Source organism: Anser cygnoides, chromosome 13 (assembly GCF_040182565.1).
Source record: "Anser cygnoides isolate HZ-2024a breed goose chromosome 13, Taihu_goose_T2T_genome, whole genome shotgun sequence".
Classification (NCBI taxonomy): Eukaryota; Metazoa; Chordata; class Aves; order Anseriformes; family Anatidae; genus Anser; species Anser cygnoides.
This window is the reverse complement of record NC_089885.1, coordinates 14101872-14127713: the sequence shown is the minus strand read 5'-3', so window position 1 is coordinate 14127713 and position 25842 is coordinate 14101872. Positions and strand designations below refer to the sequence as shown.

General features: G+C 40.2%; 1 protein-coding gene and 1 long non-coding RNA gene across 10 annotated transcripts in view; one reads left to right on the top strand and one right to left on the bottom strand.

Moving 5' to 3' along the window:
• Positions 1-12060, bottom strand: part of LOC106037429 (uncharacterized) — an 18949-nt gene extending 6889 nt beyond the window's left edge. The window contains exons 1-3 of the long non-coding RNA XR_007168281.2: positions 11979-12060; positions 8442-8504; positions 572-2735 (exon numbers count right to left, since the gene is read on the bottom strand). This is a non-coding gene — a long non-coding RNA (uncharacterized lncRNA). The remainder of the gene's footprint in view (positions 1-571; positions 2736-8441; positions 8505-11978) is intronic.
• On the top strand, positions 11083-25842 carry MOSPD1 (motile sperm domain containing 1). Of its 9 annotated transcripts, none has more exons than XM_067005170.1 (7): positions 11083-11496; positions 16654-16783; positions 17093-17168; positions 20424-20650; positions 22584-22745; positions 23331-23434; positions 25172-25842. In XM_067005170.1, the coding sequence occupies exons 1-6, from the start codon at positions 11083-11085 to the stop codon at positions 23408-23410; spliced, it is 1089 nt and encodes a 362-aa protein (XP_066861271.1). In that variant the 3' UTR covers positions 23411-23434; positions 25172-25842. The 9 variants fall into 9 exon arrangements, with proteins under 9 accessions (XP_066861271.1, XP_066861270.1, XP_066861273.1 ...); XM_067005169.1 differs by having other exon boundaries at positions 20424-20653; XM_048076437.2 differs by having other exon boundaries at positions 11360-11496; positions 16654-16911; positions 20424-20653.

Below are 25842 nucleotides of genomic sequence, written 5' to 3'. Positions count from 1 at the left end.
ATGGTTAATCAAACAGAGGCACACAAAAATGTGAATCCACCAAAGCTTTGACAGCTGGAGATTCATCTGTAGTAAGACTAAAAGGGCAGCAACAGCAGGACCCCAAGATCCCAGGATACCCCCTGTACCTCTGTCAGAGTGATAAATAGAAAGGCTATTGCTCTGACAGTGATATCCACCACTGAGCATATTATTTTCCAAATGTGGCACAAGTTGCAACACACAGTACTCCAGCATGAAGAAGAGCAGTCCCTGGGCCTGAAGAGAGAGCAGGACAGCACCTGTAGCTATGTGGGTTGTGGCTCCTGCAAGGAATGCTGCTATGGCTGGGGCATTCCTCATTAATTAAGTACAGTCCCTAGGCTGCCAGCCAATTATCCCTATAACCCTCCCGTGGCTATGTTTGAAAACCTATGGTCAAACAAGGGATACATGGAAAGTTTAGAAAGTAAGTAAACTCAAATTTAAAGTCCTGCTGCGTACCAGATAAAATGATAATATTTTTCTTACTCATTTACTATTTTCAAAACACAAGCAGCAAAGGGTATCTGTTATCAAGCTGAACTCTTACTTCCTGTCTCACAAAGCTGCAGCTCACTTGCAGAGACTCAGGAGGCCGTCCCCTGGCCCTCTGCATCCAGGCTCTGGTACCAGCACACCCACAGCACCCCAGGACACCAGCAGCTGGTGATGTGGCAAGCAGGGAGGGCAGTAAAACAAGGTAGGGCGGTGCTACAGCAACATTACGGAAAGCTGCTGTGCTCAGTGCAAGTCTAACATAAACTCTTGCAGTCGGCGCACCTCTTAGCTGAAGTACAAAATGAGAATCTTATCTTTTTCAAAGCTTTTCTTGAAATACTATACAGAGCTGTCTGTGTACGAGCATTATATTCAGCTGTTCCTTTTCCCAGCAGATAGTCAAAAGAGTGCTATCTAATTTCATAGACCAGGGCTACGCTATGGCTTCTGTCTCAAAATGGAATTTTCCCCTAACTTCATTAAAATGAAAGAAGTCCATCTAAGAAATGAGACTGAGGTTAATGAATGACTTACAAGCTTTAGGTTTTTGCTAGCTGTTCTTTCCTACTGAGATTTATTTTTTCATCATAGCCTAATCATTAATTTCGTAGAGGTATACAACATATACATGCTCATATACATGGCAGCTGGCAGTGGCCACATCCTGACTCTTGCCAAAATCCACTTATGGGGATCTAAACAGGCTCAGTAAAAATCCTCACTTTGTGACTGCTCTCCAACCAAGAAAGCAGGCAGAAACAATTCTGTCACAGCCAGGTCTTTCCACAGACCCTGCTTTCACGTTAATTTTTATTTATTGGCACAGAGGAGTTTCCTGCATCATGGGCTGGAAATTGCCTCTGTTGCACTTCCAAAAGACTTCGAAGGATTTCGGTATCAGTCACTGTGTCAGGCAGGCCATAAACCAAATTTTAACAGACAATAGCAAAAAAAATCCTGAATCATGAACTAGCATGACAGAAACTCAGTCCTCCCTCTGAAAACACTACTGTTTATTGCTGCCTAGGTCGATGAAACTATAAGGGAACTGCTTTAGCAAACCCCATAAATTTACATGTGTCAATACTCTGCATTGTTATTTCTGAAGATATCTGAAAAACAATTAAGATCAAAAGCAGGTGAGCCTCAAATATAGTAGCTGAACAAAAACTCAGTGGTCTGTGTGGCATCGAGGCTAACCTGTGGCTTCTCCAACAGATTCCCATGCTATTTGAATTTTGGATGGGGGAAATAAACATGACAATTTTCAGGGATCTCCGTGGAGAAAGTGTAAGAATTTTTGGTTTCAAGGTCTAGGGGCTATTTTCTACTTCCTCAAGAGGACCAGACCTTTATCCAGTGGCTCGAGCCATGCCAGATGTCCATCCCAAAATCCTGGAAAAATGTCAAACACCTAGCCTGGGTATGACAGGGTCCAGTTAAATCCCATTATGGGCAGACTGGAAGAAGCTCTCTGGATGAGCTCAGATTTGGTTTGGGATTTTAACAAAGTGAAACTCTTCTGCCCAACCATAGTTACAGGCATGTCATAGAGCTCTAGTAACAAATTACTAATTTGTGTGAAAGTCAAGCCTTCTGTATCTTATCAAAAACAAAAGAGGCGAACATAAATGACCAGCAAGATTGAGAATCAATGATGCTTTCGTATTACTTGTGTTCTTGCCAATAATTTGGCTTAGTGACAAATATTAATCCCAACTGTTAATAGTCATATAAACTAACTCACATCCAATGGGCTTCAAATGGTTTAAGTGTTTTATTCTCGTTCACTGAGGGAGAAATTAAAGTCAAATTAGTATGAGTCAAACGCATTTTTGTCACTGAAAATCACAGTTGACTGCTGTGTGCCTCATTTTCTTCACCAGTAAAAAAGGCATAATTTTGACTATTGGTTATGTTTGATTTTTTTTTCAGAACTTTTACACTTACTGCCTTTTTAATTTGAATTAAGTGACAATTGCAGTCTGGTCTTAAATGACTTATCCAGGGCCATACATTGAGTATAAGAAAGAAATGAGAACAGAACCTCTATTTCCTTACTTATAAATCATGAGCTTTAACCACTCTTCAGTGCTGCCTCCCTTACTGAAATAAGAAACCATAAATGCAGGCAGTTCCAGTTTTCAGATTATATGATCCCAGCCTTCCTCTTTTGTTGTTGCTCATTCATCCTTTTTATGTAACTGTTCCCTTAGCTGTGAAAAAAACATAAAGGTCAACTTGACACTGAACTGTATCATTTGGAAGAATTATCAAAATTGTGGAAAAAGCTTAACAGATTGTCACCCATTCTCTTGATTTTGGGGAGACAAGACGTTTTAACATTATTCTAAACACAATTGCTCCAGTGAACTACATTCAAAACACTTTTGTTATCAAATTTTCTGCCTACGATTGTGTGTGCTACAGGGGGAAGCTGTAGATAAATGGCAGAGCCTTGCTAATGATTGTACATAGGGCAAAAGTAGGGTCAGATAGCAGTGCTGTTGTATTCAATAAATTCAATGGATCCACTTTATATCTCGCGTTGCTATAATTTCAGTGGTATTACTTTATTGACTTTTATGCTAATATAATCCAAAATATCCCCACTTGTAGACTGTTTCTCCTAGTCAAAAATTTCTTAATAGTAAAACTACATTGAATGTATCAGTATTACTACAAAAAGTACAAAGAAACTAAAATAGAAGACATACCAAGGATACACCAAGTGCTGTATCTATGTTGTCTGTATTGAACTGTGCTGTTAGCACTGTATTTGGGAAAGGAGCAACCCAAATGCTGCACTAGACCAGAAGTTTTATGAGGATCTGTGCATCAGTTATGCTGAAAACACCTTTCTCATCATAAGCCCACTTTTACTGTAATTGAGTGCTTCAAGAAAACAGTAACTTTGACAAAAAATCATTGTAGGGGAACAGCAAAAATTCTGAGACCGCCCGGTGTCATTTCAATATTTTCCCTTCAAAATAATTTTTCAGTACTGGACCATGCAGCACAGTGCCTACAAATATTACAGGGCAATACATCATATTACAGTACAATAAAGACTAAATTAAAACAGAAGTTTCAATCTATCCATAACGCACATATTTTCTGAAAGTTTCAGTTTCGCTGCAAATAACAAACTAAATTTCACGAAATTCGTAAGAGAGATCTCTTCTTCCAGTACTCATCACGGAATTTCCTGTTTTTCCATTTCCCCGTGCTGAGCGGGGAGTTGGGTGGGCGCAGTCCTGCAAGGGGAACATGGCAGAAAGACTGCTTGTGGGCTCGCTGCGATGGGAGACATTTGCAGTTCAGGCGAGAGCTCGAGTCACCGAACTTCCACCGCGCTCGCTCTCGAGCTGGCACGCTCTCGTCCCTTCTCAGCTGCCATCAGCGTGCTCAGCGGGCAAAACTGAGGAGGGAGGTGAAAAGCAGCATGTGGCAACGCCAGGCTGCGTGGCTGCAGCGGGAGAGCTGCCGAGGCCTCAGCTCTGCAGTGGCACAGCGGGCAGTTCCCACAGCAACCCGCAGCTCCCGGCCGCCTCTGCGCAGGCAGCAGCGAGCTGGCAGGCTGCTGCTGAGCATGTCGGAAATTCTGCAAGAAAGGTTACCAACTTCAAACAGGCGGAGATTACGCTCCAACAGGGTTGCAGCTAGTCCTACTGTGGCCAACCTCTGCCTCCCCACAAAAAAAAAAAACACCTCGGTGCAGAACCGTCCCCTGCGTTGCGCTCAAACTGTGCAGACGCTGCAGGTCCACGATTAAACCCCAGGGTACACCGCAATTCTCCTGCCACTCCCAGCGGGGACATGGGAGCTTTGCTGCTTTGCAAGCTTTTCCTTGTCCCCACTGACATTTGCATGCGTTTCCAAAAGGTTATTCTATCTGAGTGGCAGCTGGTCATCACACACATACACAAATTAGATTAATTTAATATCAGATTTTGTTATGTTTGCATTTCAGAATAAACATCATTCTGCACCAGAACAACAAGCAATGTGAAATGAGATTTACAAATGTGCTGGTACAAGCTTGCACATGAGCCAGTTGCAGATGATTGATATGATGACTGACACTATAATTTAGCTTTTTATGCAGCTTAAATGAGCACTCAATTCTGTACCCTTTAATCACAAGGTGGCATTTCATCTCACAAGTAGTCAGCTTTAGTTCAATAAAAGAAAGAGTGCCCAACAGGAATAAGCAAAGTAGGATGAGGCCTCAAAAAAAAAAAAAAAAAAAAAAAACAGATCAAAAGCATTATTTGAAAAATGAAATATTAATATGGGCAAGGCTTCCAACTAAATGTTTCCTTTGGTATTTGCTCAAGTGAATGTTATACCTCTAGTGGCAGTAGAAGTGAATTACTTAGTATAATGACTGGAAAATTCGGACTACAGTTAAGTAGTTTCTACATCTTGGATATAGGTATGTACATACAAAAACGTACGTCATTTTTGAAAAATGAAATCTTAAATCCCCATGTCGGTAATTCACACAGCTCAGAGCCTGACAGTCAAGCAAGAGACATGAGTAGGCCTTTCCAAGTTAAATACTGTAATTTGTCCAAATAAAATGACAGAACACAGACTCACACCCTATTTGGATGTGCCTATGGCTTCTGCTTAAGTTACCAGATATGTCCATTACCTACTCTCAAAAGAAAGTTTGTTATAAAAATGCTAATGTACAGTTTGTCCCTTCAGGCACAGGGGAGGGCAAACTGGACGCTACAGTAGTGCTGGAAGACACATTGCACTTGAGAGGGAGGCGTAAGGCAAGACTGGTTTACACTGTGACAGTGCCGGGAGTCTGTCTGTGGACACCTATCTCCTCCCAAATCCAGCTGTGTTGACACAAGAGTCCTCCCCCAGTCTGCCCAGGGGCTTGTGAGCATTGCCCTGCAACAGGTTACCACCCCTCTGATCCGGATATACTCGTTCTAACACTCCCTAACCTATTTCAGTGAATATCAGCTGGGCCAACAAACCCTTATTACTTCAAATGTTAGGCCATGGTTGCACAGACATTTTTTCTTCCCTGCAAAGCAAGCTCCAGCTATTTCTACTCCCCAGTCTTTGGCTATGCTTTTCAACCTCTGCATCTCCTCCACCCACCCACCTCCCCCCTTGTTCTATGCACTATTTCCTGGATTTTTATAAACTTAAATTGCTATTTTTTTTGTTTATTTTTCCTTTGTTTTGTTTTTAAGCTGGATTCGCCCCACACCCCTGATCACTTACCTAAACGTTAAGGTCTGTGCTGACACAATGGAGGAGATGGCAAGTGGCTGGAAAAAATGGCCATAAGGTTCCTAAGTCAAATTTGTCTCCAGAAGAAATGTTTGGAGAACCATGGCCTGATACCCTATGATCTCCCTCTGAATTTGTCCTCTGGAAACTACATGACTTGTTTTACAATCACCTCATTTACAATCTCAATCTCTTATTAGCATCATGCTCTCCAGATCCACCACTCAGTCTGATCTCCACAAAGTTTTTTCCTGGCCTGGGCCTTCACCTAAGTAATTCAGGATGTGGCTATTGCTGAGTTGTACCCTCCCATACACAGTTCAGAATATGTCAAAGGCAGCTTGCTTCTAATGCCTTGGAGTCAAAGGAATCACAGTAATACCAGATGGAGAAATAAGCTCTAACCACCGTGTATGTAATCCAAGTACTCGTAGTACCTGTGCTGATGGTGTCATGTTCAAGGCAGTGCCTGTAGATTATCTACACTATAAACTCCTCAATTATTGGAGGCAGTAAAGCCCAAATCCGAAGCTTTTTGAATTTCCAGGTCAGAGATCAACTCTGGCCCACATGCCTCCCAGATTTCTATTTTCTGCAATGTGTTTGCAAAGTACCAAAGGCTGCACAAAGAAAATCTGCTAGCAGCAGTAACACTTGCTTGTTCTCAGCTCCTAGTTTTTTGAAAATCCTTTGTCTTTGTCCTGCTGACCATAATAAGGAACAAGTACAACAGGAAGGACAAGTGGCTTCCAGAGTAACTCCCAGCAGAACTCCATGAGGGAGCAGGTCTTGGCGCCATGCTCAAGAAACAGAGCATGCGATGTAAAGAGTCCTTCAGAAAGGAGGCAGGATCAGAAAGAGAAGGACAAATGGTACTTGTGGTCAACTTTTAAAGTCAAATCTAAACATAGGTATCGGCTAGCAAAGTAGCAAAGCCCTCAGTAAGGTTGCCCTGTCTCCCCTATACAGCTGCACAAAGACTTAATAATTTGCACATGTAGAACGCTTGAGCAGCAGAGGTGCAAAATGGATTGTACTGAGTGAAGCCTTTAATAAGATTTTGATAACAATAATTTTTATGTTAATCTCCAAAGAGTTTGCTTTTGTAACATTTAACTGATAAGCATATAATCTAGTTTTAATTTAATCTCTGCAGGTGTTTCCCAATGGTAAATGTTAAATTTTTATTGCTTCCTTAGGCAGTAATAATAGGGAAAATCACTGTGAGGCTCCTGCTTGTCCATTTGTATGCAGATAGCATCGTATTTTATAATAGCTGTAAATCTGTCAGGCTGACCTCTTACTTTTGAGATGACATTATTAATAAGTGTCAAAACTGAAGTAAACATGTTTGGAAGGAAAATGAAATAGAGATGTTATTAGAGGTCTAATGAAACAACCGTTAACTGCCTATTTCCGAGAGATGTGTGTGCACATCCTCGAAAGAAGCGGAGACCATGCTGAGTTTGCAGCTTTTCGATGAGGAGGACAATGAAGATTCTCAGCAGGGTCCTACAGACAACGCAGAAATAGATCCTACACTTCATAAAGATGATGACTGTCTATAAAACTCTAAACGTTTGCTCTCTCTGAGGTTTCTAAATGATTATAAATACTGTGATGTCTAAGACCCAATTATGGCTTCTTTTATACAGCTTCACGGAACAAAGCATATGTCAAGAACTCCTACATGAATAACCATAAGCCCAGACACAAAGTAGAAAGAAGTGAACCCTGATACCTGTCTGAAGTACAATACAAGTATACTTTGTGCAAAATTCACTCAGTATAAGACGTGAGCCAGACAAATGAATGCTTAGATCTCACACTGGCCTTATTCTCAAGAAATGAGCGTGCATGAAACCTGCCCTTGTTTAGTATTTTAAACTGAGCTATGCTTTAGGCTATACTTTTCCAAATCATTTTATCTGTTCTGTAGCAAATATGGCTTTCTGGCATGCTGTACTCACCATAGGCATGTCTCAGGGGCCATTAGTAGGGGCACAGAGCTAAGGTAAAGGACTTCTAAGCTGGAACTGGCTTGCTTCCAGACAGTCTGGAGCATGGGCAGTGAGAGCTCTGAGTTGTCTGTACTCTCTTGTATAGACACGTCCTGAAAGGGATTACACTTTAACAGAGGTTTAGATATTTCCACAATGGTACTTAGATATCTGGCTCCCAAGGTCCACATTATTAGTCATAAAAACAAACAGTCTAACCCCTGACACAAAAAAATACATGTTAGTATGTTGAAGTCCCAAGTGACGTAAAATGGGAATGCAACATGCTGCCACTGGGGGGTGGAAATTTGAAAAGTTGCCACAAAAGCAAGTCAAAAAACAAACCACAAGTTTTAATAGATGAATTAAAGGCAAGAGAACTGCTTAGACAGTTAGGCTGAACAATTCTTGCTTCTACTGTAAATCAGAATGTGTACGCTGCCTTAAGGCGGTAGGTTGAATGCTGTATTTTCTTTCTTTGATAGTCTTTTAAAAGGAAGAAATCTTTTATGAAGTTTTGTTTGTTTGTTTTAATAACATTTTTAATTATTTAAGTATTTTAATTATTTAAGTATTAATTATTAAAAAATCATATTTTCTACAGAAAGATGAGATAAAAACATAATATGGGTGTGAATGGAAATAATACAGATACGTCACCTCATTTCCTGAGGTATCTGAAAGGCGAAGTGGATTTTCACTGCTGTGCCATGGCGAAGGCAACTGTCAAGAAAAACAAAATTCACAGGGATTATATCAATTATTTCAAAAACAGAGATATTACAGTTTGCTTGGAGGAAGCACGATCCTTTAAAAACACAACAAAACTATTAATTATTAAGAATTAAATGTATTACAAGCTATGGGTAAGACAGAGATACATAAAATGCGCTGCACTCCTGTCTGCACACCAGTTCTTTTCCTATCAGACTTTGTAAAAGTACAATTTATGTTGTGTAACTGCTTCAGACTGAGAATTCATTAAAGGAGGCCCCCTCATAAACTGTATTCAGTGAGCTTGTCCAACCGCACCACTGAAACACATTTGCTAGTGTTACAGGCATACCGGACTAGCAGTAAATACAATTATCTTTCTGCCATGACAGATAAGGTAGAGTTTTTGCTACACAAGTGTGAAAACTACAGGAATCAGGCATAATGCTGTGTTTCTCACAACTTAAGAAAATCTTCTCCTCGATAAATGGGTTGAGAATCTCCCATATAAAGTATTTAAACAGATGGATAATCACCACAGCAACCAAAAACACTTCCACAGAAGTCATTCAGGAGCATTCTGCATTTGCAGACTCCAGTCTCAGGTTTCTGGCTGCAAGTAGGCCATATTTTATGTAACGGAAGACTAGCCAATGTTTTTAGGTAACTCACAGTGGTTTCCACGGTAGGTAAAAAATTAAGAGGGCCAAACATAAGCTACAGAAACGGAATCTTTTTATTCCTCAGACTAAGCTTAAAGTGACCTGACAAGCTTGTCGCAGAATTCCCTACTGCATCTTATGTCTCTACGCCTTTGGATCTGTATTTCTGATTTCCTCCTCATCCACATTTTTTTCTTCTCTTTTCCCCACCTTACCAACATTGTCACAAGGACTGCAACCTCAGCCTGCCTCTGATCCCAGAAATAATTATTCAGGCAAAATAAAGTAATGTGAGGAGAAAGCAAAATAAATAATAACCTAATGATAAAGAGAACTTCCCACACATCTGACATAATTCTAGTTACTGCCACGCATGGCAGTAGTCTCCATCTTCCACATGTCAGATGAGCAGTCTACCACAGCACATGGCCTATGGGCACAGCTGTATACTCCTTTCAGTATTTTTTTCATCCATCTGAAGTATTGGAGGTTGCTGGCAAGGCAGCGAGGAGAGCGTCAGGACTGTACCAATCCAGGCGTTGTGCATGCTCCACGCCAAGAGGCTCAGCATCAGCGAGTTTATCAAGCAGCTCTGTGACATTTTTGCATATGTCAGTGCTGGTTAAATAGTGATGGCACATGCATCCCTTTAATAATGCCCAGTATGGGGCACAATCTCTCTCAAGGGCCCTTTATTGCAAAATTGTCAATGATGTGGAGTTTGTGCTGATGCATCAGGCACAAGAAACCAGGGCAGAAGAACATGACTCCTACTCAGACATATACAATAGTTTCCACATTTAATTGGAGTCAACACGGGGCTTTTAAAATACCCAAATAAGCTAGAAACAAACCACCGTGATAGGTGGGTGGAAAAGAAAGGAGTCCAGCGTGATTCCTGATTTTCAACAAGTGGTCAGTAAATGTGAACATTATTTTATGTGGGAGATAAAAAAAGCGAGAAACCAAAGCTGAGTCCTAGGAAACTTACAAATGGAGATCTAAATGTACTCTTACAGATTCTGAACTTTCTTTGTAAATGAGCTGGACAAACTGGAAAATATCAATTTGGCTAACTAATGTGCTTCTCAGTCTAGCCATTTTAAATTATGTTTTTTTTTTTTTTCTAATTTGATCATTTTGTTTATTATTGATTTGAATATCTCTGAAGCGTGTTTATGTCTGCTACACTAGGAGCCTTTCCTGAGACAGGTTTCCAAAATCAGCAACACCCTTTTAATACTCAGTAAAAACATTGTAATTTTCTAAATGTATCCTGAAGACTCAAGTCTGCAAGTCCACTTGAAAACAGTAATTCCATTTTATTTCTAAACATTCAGGAATACAACTATTAGCCAATTGAAACTTGTCAAGAAACAAACAAATTACCAGTTTTCACTGCATGGATTTTCAGAAACTCTGACAGGATTTCTAATTCCTCTCTATTTTAACTGTAGTATTGAGTAATTTGTAGCCATAAAACTGCTCATGAGCTACCAGCAACTGTAAGACCTTCAGAGGGAAGTATTTGGAAAAAGATCAGTGCTAACACACACATCTTGGCTAAGTTGCAAAATGAGTAACTTTGTTAAGCGTCTTCCATGATTTTAAATAGACAAAATATGTTACTTCCTGTCCTGGATTGTTTCATGATGATATTGTGAAATACTAATGGCTGCTCTGTTTGTTTCACAGGAGACGTGTGTTCGTTTCACTGCTGCGTGAAGTCTGGTAATGGGTAAAAAGGTTTTGCAATCCTGCTGGCTGGAAGGCTTAATATAAATCTTAATTATTCACCTGGCTTAAAAAATAATAATAATAATAATAAAAAAAAAAACATTGCGGTGTTAATCTTACAGCTGGAAACGATCTTATGTGGTGAGTGTAGGGCTGCATTTTTCGCGTTATACAACGCTTAGCAGCCCATGACAGAACAAGGCAGCAGCGAGGGCACCGGAGGGCTGAGGGACACTTCGGGGAGGGCGTCAGGCCGCAGAAGTCGTGAGGAGAAATGGATTATTTTTAAGATAACAGCCTTCCCTACGAGGGAAGAACCGGGCCGGCTGCACCCCGTCCCCGGGCGTGCTGCCGAGGGGCCGGGCAGCCCCCGAGGGCCCAGCCCGGGGCCACGCCGTGCCGTGCCGGTGCCCCGGCCATGGCGGCGGGGCGGGGCGAGGCGCGGCGCCGTCTCGCGATGGCTGCGGCGGGAGGCAGGCGGCCGCCATCCCGGCCCCATCCCGGCAGCCATAGCGACGACGCTACCGGCGGGGACGGGAGCAGCCGGGGGGGGCCGGACAAAGGGGGCGCCGCCAGGAGCCCGCACCCAGCGGCCCCGAGGGGTGAGTGCGGGCCGGGGGCGATGTGGGAGAGCGAGCACCCCCCCCCCCCAGCCACCCTCTTCCTTCCCCTGCCCGGCCCCGTCAGGCCGAGCCTCCCCGCCTCGCCGCTCCCCTCAGCAGGGCCTCGAGGGGCGGCCGGGCCGGGCCGGGCCGTCCCCTCCCCGGGCCGGGGGCTGAGGCGGGGCCGGGGCTGGGCTGAAGGTGCCCCGGGGTGCCGCTGGGGCCGAGCAGGGCCGGCGGGGGGCCGGCTGCTTATCGCCGCCGCCAGGGCAGGGCAGGGCAGGGCGCCGGCTGCGGAGAGAGGCCGTTAGAGAGCAGCGGGAGCCCGCACCGCTGCTGCTCCTCGCCGGGTAACGAAGGGGGGGTGAAGCGAGCGGGGGCAGCCGGCCTCGTTTCTCTGCCTTCCGTAGGTGCGCCGCAGGAGTCCAAGCGGGCTGCCTTACTGCCCGTGCTGCCCTTAGGGAGTGTTTTCCTCAGCTAACCTGGCGTCCTGGCTGAGTGTTTGAACGTGGTCTGAGACAGGGAGAGCGACCGCCTAGCGCTAATGGACACAGGACATGTTTAAGAAACGGTTTGGTACGTTAAGCACAGCCTGAAAGGGAGAAAATGCAGGGTAGAGCAGATGTGCCCTTGAAAGTCTTCCGTAGGACTCTTCTGATAGGATGGATCAGAAACAATGCACAGCTGTTAGTCCAGATTTCCCTGGCTTCGCATGCCTCTACAACCGTACTGCAGTAACATATGTGTTATTATCACCTTTTTGGCATTTGAAAAAAAAAAATAAAGGGAAAAAATAATGCAGACCTAATGAGCTTTGCTGTTAGTATCAGCATGATTTATGCATGTTGTAGTCATCCGTTCTAATAGGTAACGCTCTGGGACTACTTCATTTTACAGCATCCTGAAGACAGTTACCAATTACATTTCTCACCGCCCTGTAAGGAGGTGGACAGTAGTGTACTTCATCCGAGGCTGTGCAGAGTCTCAGAGTGGTTCTGCCAGTTCGATTGTGACTATCCGCCTACTTAAATACTTTGCAGAATGTGTGCCTTCATAGATGAGCAAATTGAGGTGAGGTTAACCAACTGCTCAAGGTCATAGAGCCGGTGACGGAGCTAGCAATAATGGAACCCAGCCGACCTGACTGCTGGGGCCGTGCTCGAATCGTTGGATGACTCTCCCAAATAATTGCAGGTAGTTTAAACATTGGATTGCGTAAGTGCATTTTGAGGCCTTCAAAAACTTTTGGAGAAACAAAATGTTAATAGATCTGCTTCAGATCGTATGCTCTATTTGCGTGTAGCTTAAAGGTAAGATAATTGCTCTGCTTGGCATAGGGAGGAATTTTGAAGAAGACTTCATGGCTTATTTTGTAAATGTGTGCTCAAAAGGCATACGTACCTCAGTCATGAATTTATTGAGTTTATGCAGTGTAGAAAGGCTTTTTGTGTGGATTCAGGGGGTAGATTATGAGAGAGAACAAACATAGATTACACTGTAATTACACATTTTTAATAAAACAATGTGGAGACTGACTGTAAAGAGGTTACCTTCTGAATAGTGTTTACCAGATGATATTCTGTCAAGTTATTTGACAGAAATAACTATATATACACATATATGTATGTATGTATACATACGTATGTACTGGGAAGCCATGGTGATGACGCTGTTGGAAGTTAAAGTGGAACAAAAAATTTCCCCACTTGATTTATTTATTCAGCAGATACTTGTTAAATAAAAACAAATCAGAGCTGGTGTTATTTCTGAGCCTAAAGAGAAGTTACGTTTCACTTCATGGTGTTTTTTTTTTTTTTCTGTCAGGTTAAATTTATGAAGAAAGGGATTTCACAGGAAATGCTGGCAGATCCGTGCTATTGTGACACAAGCATTATATATTTAGTAACTTCAGGGAGGAAAAGGGAGAAAAGATCCTTACTGAGCTGAAGAAAATATCAGTGGAAGCGGTTTGTCTGGGCTTCAAAGGGTGTTGGAAAGCAATCTGGCGTTATTCAGGTGTTACACTTCAGCCCCTGTCCTGTAATGAGCATTGCATTTGACAGATTACTGCGGCTGCGTGGAATTTCATTGGCGGTACCACAAGTCCATCTGCACAGATGGTCACAGATTAAGACCACAGGTCTCAGTTTTGTAAAGAATTGTTTGTGCTTCCCTTTAAGTTCTGAAGTAATTATGGTGACCACTGACTGAACAAAAGAATGCTGCGTGCAGTGCACCCCTAGAACAGTGAGGGACAAGTTTCTTTTACATGAACTGGCTGGCGTGCCAAAGGCAGCCAGCTGTGTAGCTTTATTCTGAACATTTTTGAGGAGTGCTTCTTTGGGTTTGAACTATGTAAAGAAGTTCTGATTACAGACGTTTTCTGTAAAAAAAAAAAAAATCTTTACAGCTTCTCATTGATGAGTGCTGTGTGAAAGATGCGCTATTGCTAATACTAAATCATTGGATCTCCCCAGTGTCTGTACAAGTTATAATGCAGTCTTTGGGAAGAATATTTTACTGACATTACTTGGTGAGGTACCCCAGCAAGGTGACTTCTAAGCCAAAATAATTCTCTCAGAAAGGATGTTTGTTGCTTGCTTAGAAACCTAGAAATTTACATCCTGAATGACACTGCTGTGTCAGCAAATGTACCTACCATAGACCTGGGTTTGCCAGGTTTTACTTCTGCCAGTTTGGAGTGGAGACTTCTTGTCCAGCCAAGTTAAATAAGAAAAGGAAGCAATAATGGGATATATTCTCTTCAGATTGGTGGCTTTGAGCCTACAAGTTTGTGGATTCCTGGGAGGTTTGTGCACTGTGTTATCAATGGATATGTAAGAAAAACAAGACTGCTGGTAGGCTTACTGATCCACTGTTCTGCTAACATTGTGATTTGTGGGGTTTTGGACACCTGAACTCTTGCTGTTGGCTGAACTGAAGAAACTAGAGTTGTGGTGTGATACCAGGAATCAGAATGAAACCTGTGCAATGTTAAAAAACAAAAAACAAAAAACAAAAAAAAAAAAAAAAAAAAAAAAAAACCTTAAAGCATCAAAATTGCATTAATGATTACAAATAACCGTCTGTATTTGATTAAATCTAGTCGTTAGAATATCTAGTAGTAGTTTGATATTGGTTGTAGAGTAGTTTAAAACACTTGTTAGGGAAAAAAAAAAGTTAATTTCAGAAGATGGCCTATATTTCTGTTATATAGCATTTATGCAGCATGAGAACCAGTGGTTCTTGCATGTGCTTACTGTATATTGCATTGAGCTAATTCCAGTAAATTTATTTTTTCTTCTGCCTATGAGAAAGAAGAAATGATTTTGTGTGCCTATGATTTGGCAGCTTTTTTCATGTTACATCTTTGTATAGTCTTCATATATTTGAATGGAGCAGTGAATCTCACTTTGCAACAGTACATAAAATTGTTCAATAAATAATACTTACAATTGCTGCACAAAGTGATTTTAGAATTCATTAATTCTTCTGAAACAAAACAGATTTACCAAAATTCCAAAAGCACTGTAGAACTCAAACGGCTACTTACAGATCTATTTCTTTTTCTAGACCCTTCTTAATAAGGTAGCAGAGCATCAACTTGGAACACTATCATTGGGGATTTGTTTTCAGAATATTATTAGTAGCGTTTCAGTGAAGTGGAAATAAACCTCTGCCCTGAAAAGAAGCTGCATCTGGGGGAAGGACTTTCCAGTAAGAGCCATAAATTTAAGTTCTCCAAGGATGAGTTGTTATTTTAAAAAATAAAGAGATTGAGAAGCTTAGTTTGTGAATAAGAATCACAACCTGTAAGTCTGAAGATTTGACAGGGACTACTAAAATAGTCTAGGTAATGTTCTAGTAAACAACTAAATTTGTGTCATGTTTCAAGTATGAAGCATGTATCTGGTGTTTGGCAGCGTGAACAGCATGATATTTAGAATGTGGAAAATAAGCATTTATTTTTTGTTTGTTCTTAATGCTAAGGCGATTCGCTGCTAGAAATCTCAAAAACTAAATGTCTTATGTTGCAACGAGATCAGATTATTAGTCTGGAGAACAGTTTAAATGGATGTTTTATAAAGCTTCATTGGAAGTGGTAATTATAGCTAATAAGTCAGTGGGAACTTTTTGTTCTTCTGATGTTTTCTACTGTAGAATAAAGTTAAGCCTCAAATGACACCTTCAGTTTGATAACTAACCTATATGAGGTACAGTAAGATGTGACATTCTTGGGGAAAATATATATGTAGCTATTTCACTTGGTTTTGTCTGTAGTGTGTAAAGTCAGTGACATGCACGCTGAGGAATCTGGCCTTAATTTTATTTTATGAATTGCATTTGGGATTGTTGTTTGATCAGGTCATAGGTTCTGGTTTTAGTTCTGGAATGCCACTCAAAATAAAACAAAACTGTGGGGATGGTAGAAGGAGAATTATGGTGGTTATGCTTTGTTTAGAGACAGTGGTGGTAGAAAACGTTTCTTGTTTTTTAACCCAATAGTAAATCCAAAGTCTGTTTGGTGTTAATCATCCCAGTTATTTTTCAGTTCATTGCCAGTAACTACCATGCAAGCATAACAAGACCTGAGCTTAAACAAAGCATGAAGATGTTCCCCATTCCTTTGTTCTGAATCTGTAGGGTTTGACATACCTCAGTGCCTATGCGAGCAGATACCTAAGTGGCTGTGCCTCATCCAGGAACGTTCTGAGTAGGTCACCACTGCAGTGAGATCCTTGCCCAAACAGTGGCTGCTGCTGCCTTACACCTCTGTGTTTCCTCATTTCTGCTCTTTTCTCAAATGTTAGTTATCCAAGGCAAGAACGGCATTTATTTTTTTGTTGTTTGGTTTGCGTTGCAAATGTTTGTCCGTTATAAGCAACACTAGGCATAGACTGGGATGCCCGAATCTGTTATTCACTGAAGAAGTGCTTATCCATTTATTTTATAGCAGTTTGTTAAATAGGTATACATCTGATTCTTTTTTTTTTTTTAATACTTCCATGTTTTTAAAGAATTTAAGTATAGGTAGATACATAACCAAGCATCAAGTTTTTCATTTTTACACGTTTGTTGTCTGTCTCAGTTTAGTATAGATTCATGGAAATAATCTTGTTTTTTTTTTTTCTCTTTTTTTCCCCTTTTTTCCTTCAGAATTGCCAAAATGCTTTGGAATTCTTAAACGATTCAAAAACTGAAGTCCCCGAAGATACAAAAATCATAAGAACACAAGAAGCAGCAAGGAGGATTCAGTGCCAATGCAGCAACAAAGAAGACAACCAGAGTTAGTGGAAGGAAATCTTCCTGTTTTTGTTTTTCCTACAGAACTTATATTTTATGCAGATGACCAGTCAACACACAAGCAGGTGTTGACTCTATATAACCCCTATGAGTTTGCCTTAAAATTCAAAGGTGGGTTTCTTAGGTTAAGTTCTACTTAAGGATTAGTTGGTGATCTTGAAAAGTCCAGTTTTAATTCATGTAACATTATATTTGTGGCAAAACCAAACTTGTGTCTTTACATGTATCTGTTGATGAAATTAATGAGGTAATAATTCATGACTTGTTACCACTGCTGTTCTTTTCTTTGCAGTTCTTTGTACAACTCCAAATAAATATGTGGTGGCTGATGCTGCTGGTACAGTGAAGCCTCAGTGCTGTGTTGATATGTAAGTAAAAGTGTTTTTGTTTTTTCCTAATAGTAGGATATTTGATTACCTTAATTTCTTTTATTATTTTAAGAGGTAGTAAGTGACAGCATGCATAGTATAAATTAAATTCTATAAATATTATGTTTTCCTAATCTCTTGTATTCTTTTGGCCACCCCATCTTTGCTATCCTTTTACTGTAGGACAGAAGTAACAATTTGGAGATGCTCCCTTCTTTAATTTTGTCTTTAAGCATAAATAAAATGCTAGTAAATGCATCCTGTAGTATACTGTTTAAACCATCAGTGAGAGTAATACGAGCCTCCTCTGAGTACTTTTGTGTTAGTTCTAACAAGAAAACCAAGACCCCCCAGGGTTGGGATTTCTTTGTGAGAAATATTTGTTTGCAGATTTGCAAAATGAAAATGTATGAAGTTCTACTGAACACACTTTCCTGGGACATATTTAATAAAGGTACTTTTACCTACCTTTCACCCTGACCACCTCTCTTGTTCTTTCTTCCTCTGTTCTCCTCTTCCCTCCCCTTTACTTGTTTCTCCATTCAGGTCCCAACCCAGTAACAGAGGGAAGGTGAACCCTGGCTAAGTCACCACAATATTGTGTAGGGCCTGTAGGCTGCTATAATTCAAAGTGGAGGAAGCAGTAGTTACATAAGCTAGAATAGCCCAACTTCTTTCATCATCTATTTGCCATGTTATTTCTGTGCTGATGTATAGGTACAGCTGAAGAAAGGATGACATGCCTAAAAGAGTAGACTGAGCTTTCTGACTAGAAATTTGTCAACTGTAAAACACCAGGACCCTCTGGTCAATTAATGTCCATAAACAAAAACCCTGCTATTGAATGATTTGTCTTTTGTCAAATAAATAATAATGTGCTCGGGGAATGGCTCTTTCCTGTAGGCTGGTTTCCTTAGGTGTGATTTGGAAAATTCCAAGGACTCACCAAATAGAAAGGGTATTTAAAATATGGAACCAAAAAGTTTAAATGGGCAGGAGCAATAATCCTAAAAATGGAACAAAGTTAATATACCAACGTGTCTGTCTGTAAACTACTCTAGTCTTTAGTAGACACACAATTTTGATGACATTTGTTCATCTTAAATGTCTTCTATTAAATAAAGAAAAATAAGGTGTATCCATGTTTCCAAGGGAGTTTTTGTGTGGCAGGAAACCCATCTCATTCCGTTGGTTGTTGTCTAAGGGCAGTGTTTACTTCCAAGATATGAGCAGTACTATGTAAGTATGGCCATTTGCCAGATAAACAGATATTCTACAGAGCTTCTAATTATGCAATGGTCTCTAAAAAGAAACAGGAGAATGTATCTGTTTATAAGGGTCTGCAGAAAACATCTCTTTGCTTGGCAGCAGATGCATGTTCTCATAGCACAGTGTTACATAAAGATTCTGTTTAGGTTAATTGGTACTATGATACTAAGAGGAGAGAGAAAATTAAGAAGGAAGTCCCAAAGAAATGGAGCTGAATCTGCTGTTCTGATATGCTCAGAGTTGGATGAATTAGGATTATCAGGGGAAAAAACCTTTTGTTTCAGTGAAGGCAGTTGCCCAGCCAACACTCAGCTTCCTGAAAGCCTGTCATAAGCACACTTTTAGCTTCTGAAGTGATATAATACCACAAACATTCCTGTACCTTTCTAGCTTAGGATGACGTAGTTTCTGTTTCCTTGTTAAATAGACTGTTCAAACCAGATATCAAGTATTAGCACTTTCTCTGTTTGTGATCGTAGATCACTTCAGGTGATACAACTCCTTTAACTTAAGTCTGAAACAAGAATCTGTTTTTTTGCAGCATTTTAATCACGTATGTTATCACAAAGATCTTTTTTGAAGCAATTTTAAGAGCACTATCCTATATTACTAAGGAGAAAATCACTTTTTCCCCTCAGGAGATGGCAACCTTCTTGAAGTCACATCACTTACAAATAGGTATTTTTTCCAGGTTAGCTATTATTATCTTAGAAATTTAGAATAGCCTTTCACCAAAAAAAAAAAAAAAAAAAAAAGGTCCTCCACTTTGGAAAAACACTTAAAATCTGTATTAACCCTTAAGAGCTGATACGACTTAAAAACTTGCATGTTCTAGTTTTTTAGTGCTAAATATGGATTTTCATAATGAATCATAAATGCAGAGAGGAGGCAGGTGAGCAGAACAGTGTGCAGAGTTCTGTGTTGACTTTGATCAGTGTTATTTTAAAACTGCCTTTTATAGGCCTTGCACGATTTTTTTCCCATGAAATAATGTAAAACTAGAAGCAATTAACAACTATCACCCTGCCTTACTATCGAAGCCATCTTGGTCAACCTGTTCAAAACAGGTTCAGAGTGGTTGCTGGACAGTATCAAAGTTGATAAAGGAAAACCCGGACTCTCCAGGTATGACTCGGTGTGTGCCTACACTGCAGGCTATGTTGTGATTGCAGCTTGGGTAGATGAACCTGGCCTAGCTCTTGCTAGCTAGTGAAGTATCTACAGCATTTCAGTGCTGCAAAATATTCTCAAGGTAGTTACTAGATTGACAGACAAGGCTCTAACAGCTCTGCTGTCTCTGTATCCAAACATGCTTACTGAAACACAGGTGAGAAATGTTTACGTAGATACATAGCTGTAATTCTGACTGCAGGTAGATGCTCTAAATCAGTGGGTTCCTGATTTTGAAAATCCCTTTACAGCTAGCTGACTCTCATCCACAGAGACAATGAGTGTAGCATCTGGGAAAGTATAATTTTAAAGCTTCGAGCCTGCTTTCCTCAAAAAGCTAGACTTTTGCCATCACCTTGTCTGTCCAAGTGTTCAGCACTCCTACTTTTCTTTTCTTCCTTGTCCGCCCCAGCTCCCCTTATACCTTTTAGAAATCACTTGCCAGCATCAAACAGTTCTGCTAAAAGTTCCGAAGCATCTTTGAAATAATGAATGTTTCATGAAGATTGGCAGATAGGTGCCAGATTGAGGCAAAAGTGTGTTCTTAGATAAAGAATTAACTATTCTTTTTTGCGAGCCAATTGGAGTATCTATTTAGGAACCAGAATACCTTGTCATAGTGCAATGAACGTAGGGAGGGGAGAGAGAAGGCAAGACCAAATCTTCAAGAACATTGTGTGATGGAGGATGGAATGGGGATCTGAACTGTGTGGGGGGGAGAAAGGGGAAATGTTGGGGTTGTAGGACGTAATTCCACAGGAGACATAGACTAGACAAACTAGTTCCTCTGTTTGAAAATGTTGTTTTCCTCTGCAGTGTGATTCGTCACAGAGATGTTCGGGCTGCTCACTACGGTGTGATAGATAAATTTCGTCTGCAAGTGTCTGAGCAGAGCCAGAGGAAAGCACTAGGGAGGAAGGAGATTATTGCTACTCTACTTCCATCTGCAAAGGAACCACCACAACAAAAGGAAGAGGAGGAAAAGCGAATAAAAGAACACCTGGCTGAAAGTGTCTTTTTTGAGCAGACTTTGTGTCAACCAGGTAGTTGAAATCTTTTACCCCTCCTGTCCTCTGAGTCAATTTGGAATAGCTCAAGTGACTAGAAAGACTAGATGAAAATAAACTTCAAAAATAAAAAATCGGTCTTACAAATAAATAAAGAATTAATCACTGAGGGACGATAGCACTCAAGAACTAAACTATGGCAGTACTGCTTGTGCTGTCACGATTAATCATGACTTTTTTCTGCTCCGAGTTTGGTTATTGTACCTTGGAGAGTACCCTCTATATTCTTCTGGTGCAGCAGTTCTGTTACTGCCAATGGGAATTTATCTGCAAAAGGATCAGTTACCTTTTTCCTTGGTCTCTTTCAGAACACTTGCCCCTTCTGATTTTGTTCCAAACCCTTAATCCTCCATTTCCTGATGAGCAGGATATACTGCCAAAACATCTTCTAAAGTGCTCCTTGTTTTGTGCTGTCTCCTTTGTCTGAAAAGTACAAAAAAATCAAAATTGCTAGCTGGGAATGCCTCATTTCATATATGAGGAAGTAAATCAACAGTCTTGGGCAAAGCCTGGACCAAACAGCTAAATCGAAGTAGTAGGGAGAGAGATAAAAATTATTAAGGTTTACTGGAAATGAATCTGATTGGATTCTTGACTTGACAGTCTACTGACTTATAGTGTAATCTTGTTGCTGCTTTCTTTTTCATGACAAGAACAAAAATAATTTCCAGAAAATGGATTAACTTGCTTGAGAGTGTTCCTCCTGTTATAAAACCATTTCAGCATTTATACATAGTTTGTTGGCTGGTGAAATACCTTACACTAAAAAAATCCTCAAGATGGATAGTAGGAGGATACGTGGTTAAACTAAACCTACAAGTTCTCAGGGCTCACAGAACAAAATGTTACTATGACAGTTGTTTCAGTACAGAGGGTTTTAACCATCCTGAACAATCTGATACTGGTCTTAATCCAAATGCTATTTCACTGCTTTAAAACATTGTTAGCTAAATTATATTGCTTGCGTACAGAAAAATAATAAACAGAGCAAGTAGAGTCTTTGCCTATAACCTGCAACCTGGAAATAATAGATCAATAGAATTAAAATGGGACACACACTGCTAGTCACTGTGAGGATAGAAAACTTTGATAAAACACTTGCTAATTCCTAATGGGTCTGAAGAATTTGGTTAGAAATATTCAACTAACACATTAACAGCTCTTTAAAAAAACAACTATGCAGTGTGTCTTTGAGTAGGTTCCAGCTATTAATCTGCAGCACAGTAAAGAGCACAAAGGACAATTTAGTCTATAGTTTGCATTTCCTTGTTCAAGTGATACTAGACTGCCATGGCAGTTCACTCTCTCAGTTTCTACAGCAAATTTGAAATGCTGCTCATCTGTGGCACATAAGCTTGTTCTGGCAGGTGCAGCCCTTGAATCTTCCTCTAAAAGAAATAAGAGAAACTCCTCTGGCCGAACAGTTTGTGTTCTTGCTGGAGCCAAGTTTTGTTCTGGAGGTGTAAGCAGAGTTATCTGCCTGTGCACCTCCTCTAGGTGTTCTTTCCCAATTGACTGTTAATCGCTGAGGGAACATATCAGTGTCAGGAGTCAGGATGCATGGTGAAACCTCCAGCATTGCTGGAACATCTAACTGTCATGAGTGTGTGTGTATATATAGCTACTGAGCCTGGCAGGCTCTGTTCCTCCAGAAGGGAGGGGTTTGGAAAGTCATGTGAAAACAAGTTCCAGCATCAGCTTTGGAACACGGAGCAGCCTTCTTCACTGCAAAATGCAGAAGGCATAGGAAAGCGGGTTTAAGAGTTGTTTTCCATCCCCTCCAAACTCCAGAGGGAAAAAGAAAATTTTGAGATAGCGCAGCTCTGATGTACTGCAAACACTTCTGCAGAATATTTAACACTTATACTGGGTAGATATTCCTTACCAGCGGTACTATTTTGTGTTTCAGAAAACAGAACTGCCTCGTCGGGACCTAGTTTACTAACAGTCTTCCTGGGAATAGTGTGTATTGCAGCACTAATGCTACCTACATTGGGGGAAATGGAATCCCTGGTGCCTCTCTACCTCCATTTAAGTGTGAATCAAAAGTTAGTTGCTGCTTATGTTTTAGGTGAGTATTTTGGATTTTGTTAAGTATTTTATTGCAACTTCTGTGATTCGAGAAACTTCTCCTGTGTTTGTCAGTGGCTTCAGGAAACTTAATGGAGACAAAGCACCGCATCCGTTTTCTGTTGCAGCCCCACTTATATTTTAAGTTACAGCCATAGTGGTATCAGGGGAAAGTGGTAATTGTAACTATTTTAGACCAGATTTTACTCAATATTATACAGGCCCCTACATGCTGATTTTACCTTCATTTGGTGACTGGCCAAATTACTAACACCTATAATCATCTGCCAACAAAATTAAATGGAATGTGCTGTTGTTTCTTTCTCTTGTATTGAAATAGTTACTCTACTGCAGAACTTAGAACTCTTCTGATTTTATTTCTCTCTTCAACCCAGATGAGCTGTTCTGAAAGGCTCCATTCACTACCCTCTTGATAAGCAGTTAAAATGTTTAGAAATAAATTGTTATAAACACTTGCTAAGAGATAACTGCCGTCCACAGCTCTTCCAGATTGCTAACTTCCTCCTCAATTAGCAAGCATAGATAAGTTGCACATTTAATTTGACTTTTTCTGTAACTATTTCAGATTTGAAGAGCAGTCACACTAAGCTCAGTTCTCCTGTCCCACTACGTGGCAGAAATGAGGATTTAAAGGAAAGGAGCTAGGCAGCTTCAAACTGATAGCTAGAGGTGAGGTAGTGATAAGAAATGATGCAAATTCGTGGTGGTTAATGCGCACACTCAGTTTAATGACTGACTTCTGAGAGTCAGTCTGCTGAAAAGGTTTTAAAACTCACCCGTTGCTAACCAGAAGCCTACATCTCTATATGAGCTGATGGTAATGTATTTTCAGATTGGGATCTTGCAGTAATCCTTGCTTTATTTTTACCTCTAGCTTTGAGAAACGTTCAAATTTCTGCTGTTGCTAACTATAGTATTAAACCATTTGCAACAACTTACCTGCTTATAGATGCATTATGAAGTCCCTGTGCATCTTGATCCTTCGGTAGCAGTGCTGTTAATACTCAGGAAGTGTTGTGTATAGCACGCTTGCTCATCTAGAACACAGGTTGATTGCCCTTAAGAAGATGAAACTACTTTCTTCCACAATGAAGTACAATTGGATTGTTTAGCATTTAATTGAAAAAGGTTTATGCCGTGACAACTGGGCCATATGACATTTGAGAATTTGCTTTACAGAAATGAGTTAAACCCTTTCTCACCTGAAAATGCATACACACATGGTACGGGCTGTGCTGTAGCACCTTCCAGAAGCCTGTTACTTCGGCAGTGATTCAGATGATCCAAATTAGGGCCTGCAGCAGTACTGGTGGTAGTGATTGCCGAAGGTAGTGCAGACCTTAACAAACAGCTGAACTATAATTCCTCTTTAATGGATAAAATGCTTATCTAATGGAAGGCAGCGTTACAACTCTGTTTTTTCATACTTTTATCTTTAATGTCTTTATAAAGTTAAATCAGTATGTAGTGGCAGGATAACAAAATACTCTCAGCAATTTCTTTGTCTGTAGTGAGATCTCTAGACTTTAGCTAAGATCTCTGCTGTGAAGAGCTATTATACTAACATCTTCCAAGCCTGAAAGAAAATAAGATGGCCTAAGAACTGATAAATTACTATTTTGATGTTACATGAGGGTGGGATTCCAGGAGCCCTTATGTTTTTCCATATGCCTCTTTACCTTGTACTATATAAACTTATGGATAAGAACTTGCAGACTTGTACTTTTTTCCCCTGTATCAGCACGTAATTAAAGTGAACTCTTCAGTGTGGCATGAGTAGTTTATTAACCCTGTATTTTTTTGCTTTCGTCCCTGGAGCTTCTGCTGCTTCTTTTTATTTTTTTTACCTCCGTCAGAGCAATTCCTCTTTTCCTTCTCCTTTTAAAGGTCACAACAAAGTCTGCAGAAAGCTCCCTATGCAGACTGATCAAAGACTAGTTTTAGACAACGATGTTATTGTCCACAGAGCAGAATAAAAAATGGCTTGGAGCTTTCAGCTAATCTGTCTTACTGATGATTCGGCATTTAAATTACACTACCCTTAGCTAGCCCACATCAGAACTGGGGGTTTGTGTGCTAGTGTTATACTTAGCCAAGTCAAAATCTCAGTATTAACATTTCCAGCTGTGAGTTTGATAATCGTTTGGAATGGTTATAGCTTCTTTGAAGTTTAGTTATTAGATAGCGCTTGAGTGTAAGTTTATACGCTAATTTTTATCTACATCAAAATTTGGAGCAACACTTCTGGTATTTATGTGATGGATGTATATAAATTCATTCTGCTTGCACATATGCATTTTTACCTGTTTTTTTTCTTGGCCAGTGACAGGATAACTGTCTTATCTCTATTTTGAATGTTTTATTCAGTGAAATTAAAATGTCTAGTTCTTAATTCTTGTCTTTCAGGTCTCATCACCATGGTTATTTTGAGAACATGAGCAATGACTTAATAGGATGTCAAACACCTTACTGTATATTCACATCATGAATGTGGACTGCCTTTTATTCCCATTTGGCTCATCAAGATGCTAGCAAAACCGTTCAGTGATTTAAGATACCTTCAGAAGTGTAATATATTTTAACTATGTATAATAAATGAAAGACTCAAAGCACTTTTAGGTGCTTCTGTAACAGACAGCTATGAAATGTTCAGTGATACCTGTGAAAATAATTTGAAAAACTTTTATATTTACACCTACTGTAAAAAATCCTTATTAAAGCAACATTTGTTATTTTTAGTCTATGTTCACATTAGTGTGTGATCACTATAAAAGCAAACTGTCTTATGTAAAACATTTATTTGGTTTGTGGTTGTATATGCTGAGGCTGGTGCCTAACACTTCTGTATACATACCAGAAGAAGGGTGAGAGTCATGGCTAATCATTGAAGAAAATGAAAAAATTCATCAGTGAAACTATGAAATAAACCATTAAATTTAGGTGAAGAAGTAATTCTCAAATTCCTTACTTCATCATTACAAATATATCACTGAGTGCTCATTTTCATACCTGGGGAAATAATTTCTTCAACAACTGTTTTGTATCACAACTGTAGACAATAAAAACAAGTTCTGTAA

What these genes read in the sequence shown, in the direction of transcription:
- MOSPD1 (XM_067005169.1), top strand. Translation starts at nt 11,083, where the DNA reads ATGACAGAACAAGGCAGCAGCGAGGGCACCGGAGGGCTGAGGGACACT. An exon ending in CAACAAAGAAGACAACCAGA is followed by an intron (nt 16,784 to 17,092) that starts GTTAGTGGAAGG and finishes TTTTCTTTGCAG; the next exon opens with TTCTTTGTACAACTCCAAAT. An exon ending in CCTCAGTGCTGTGTTGATAT is followed by an intron (nt 17,169 to 20,423) that starts GTAAGTAAAAGT and finishes TTTCCTCTGCAG; the next exon opens with TGTGATTCGTCACAGAGATG.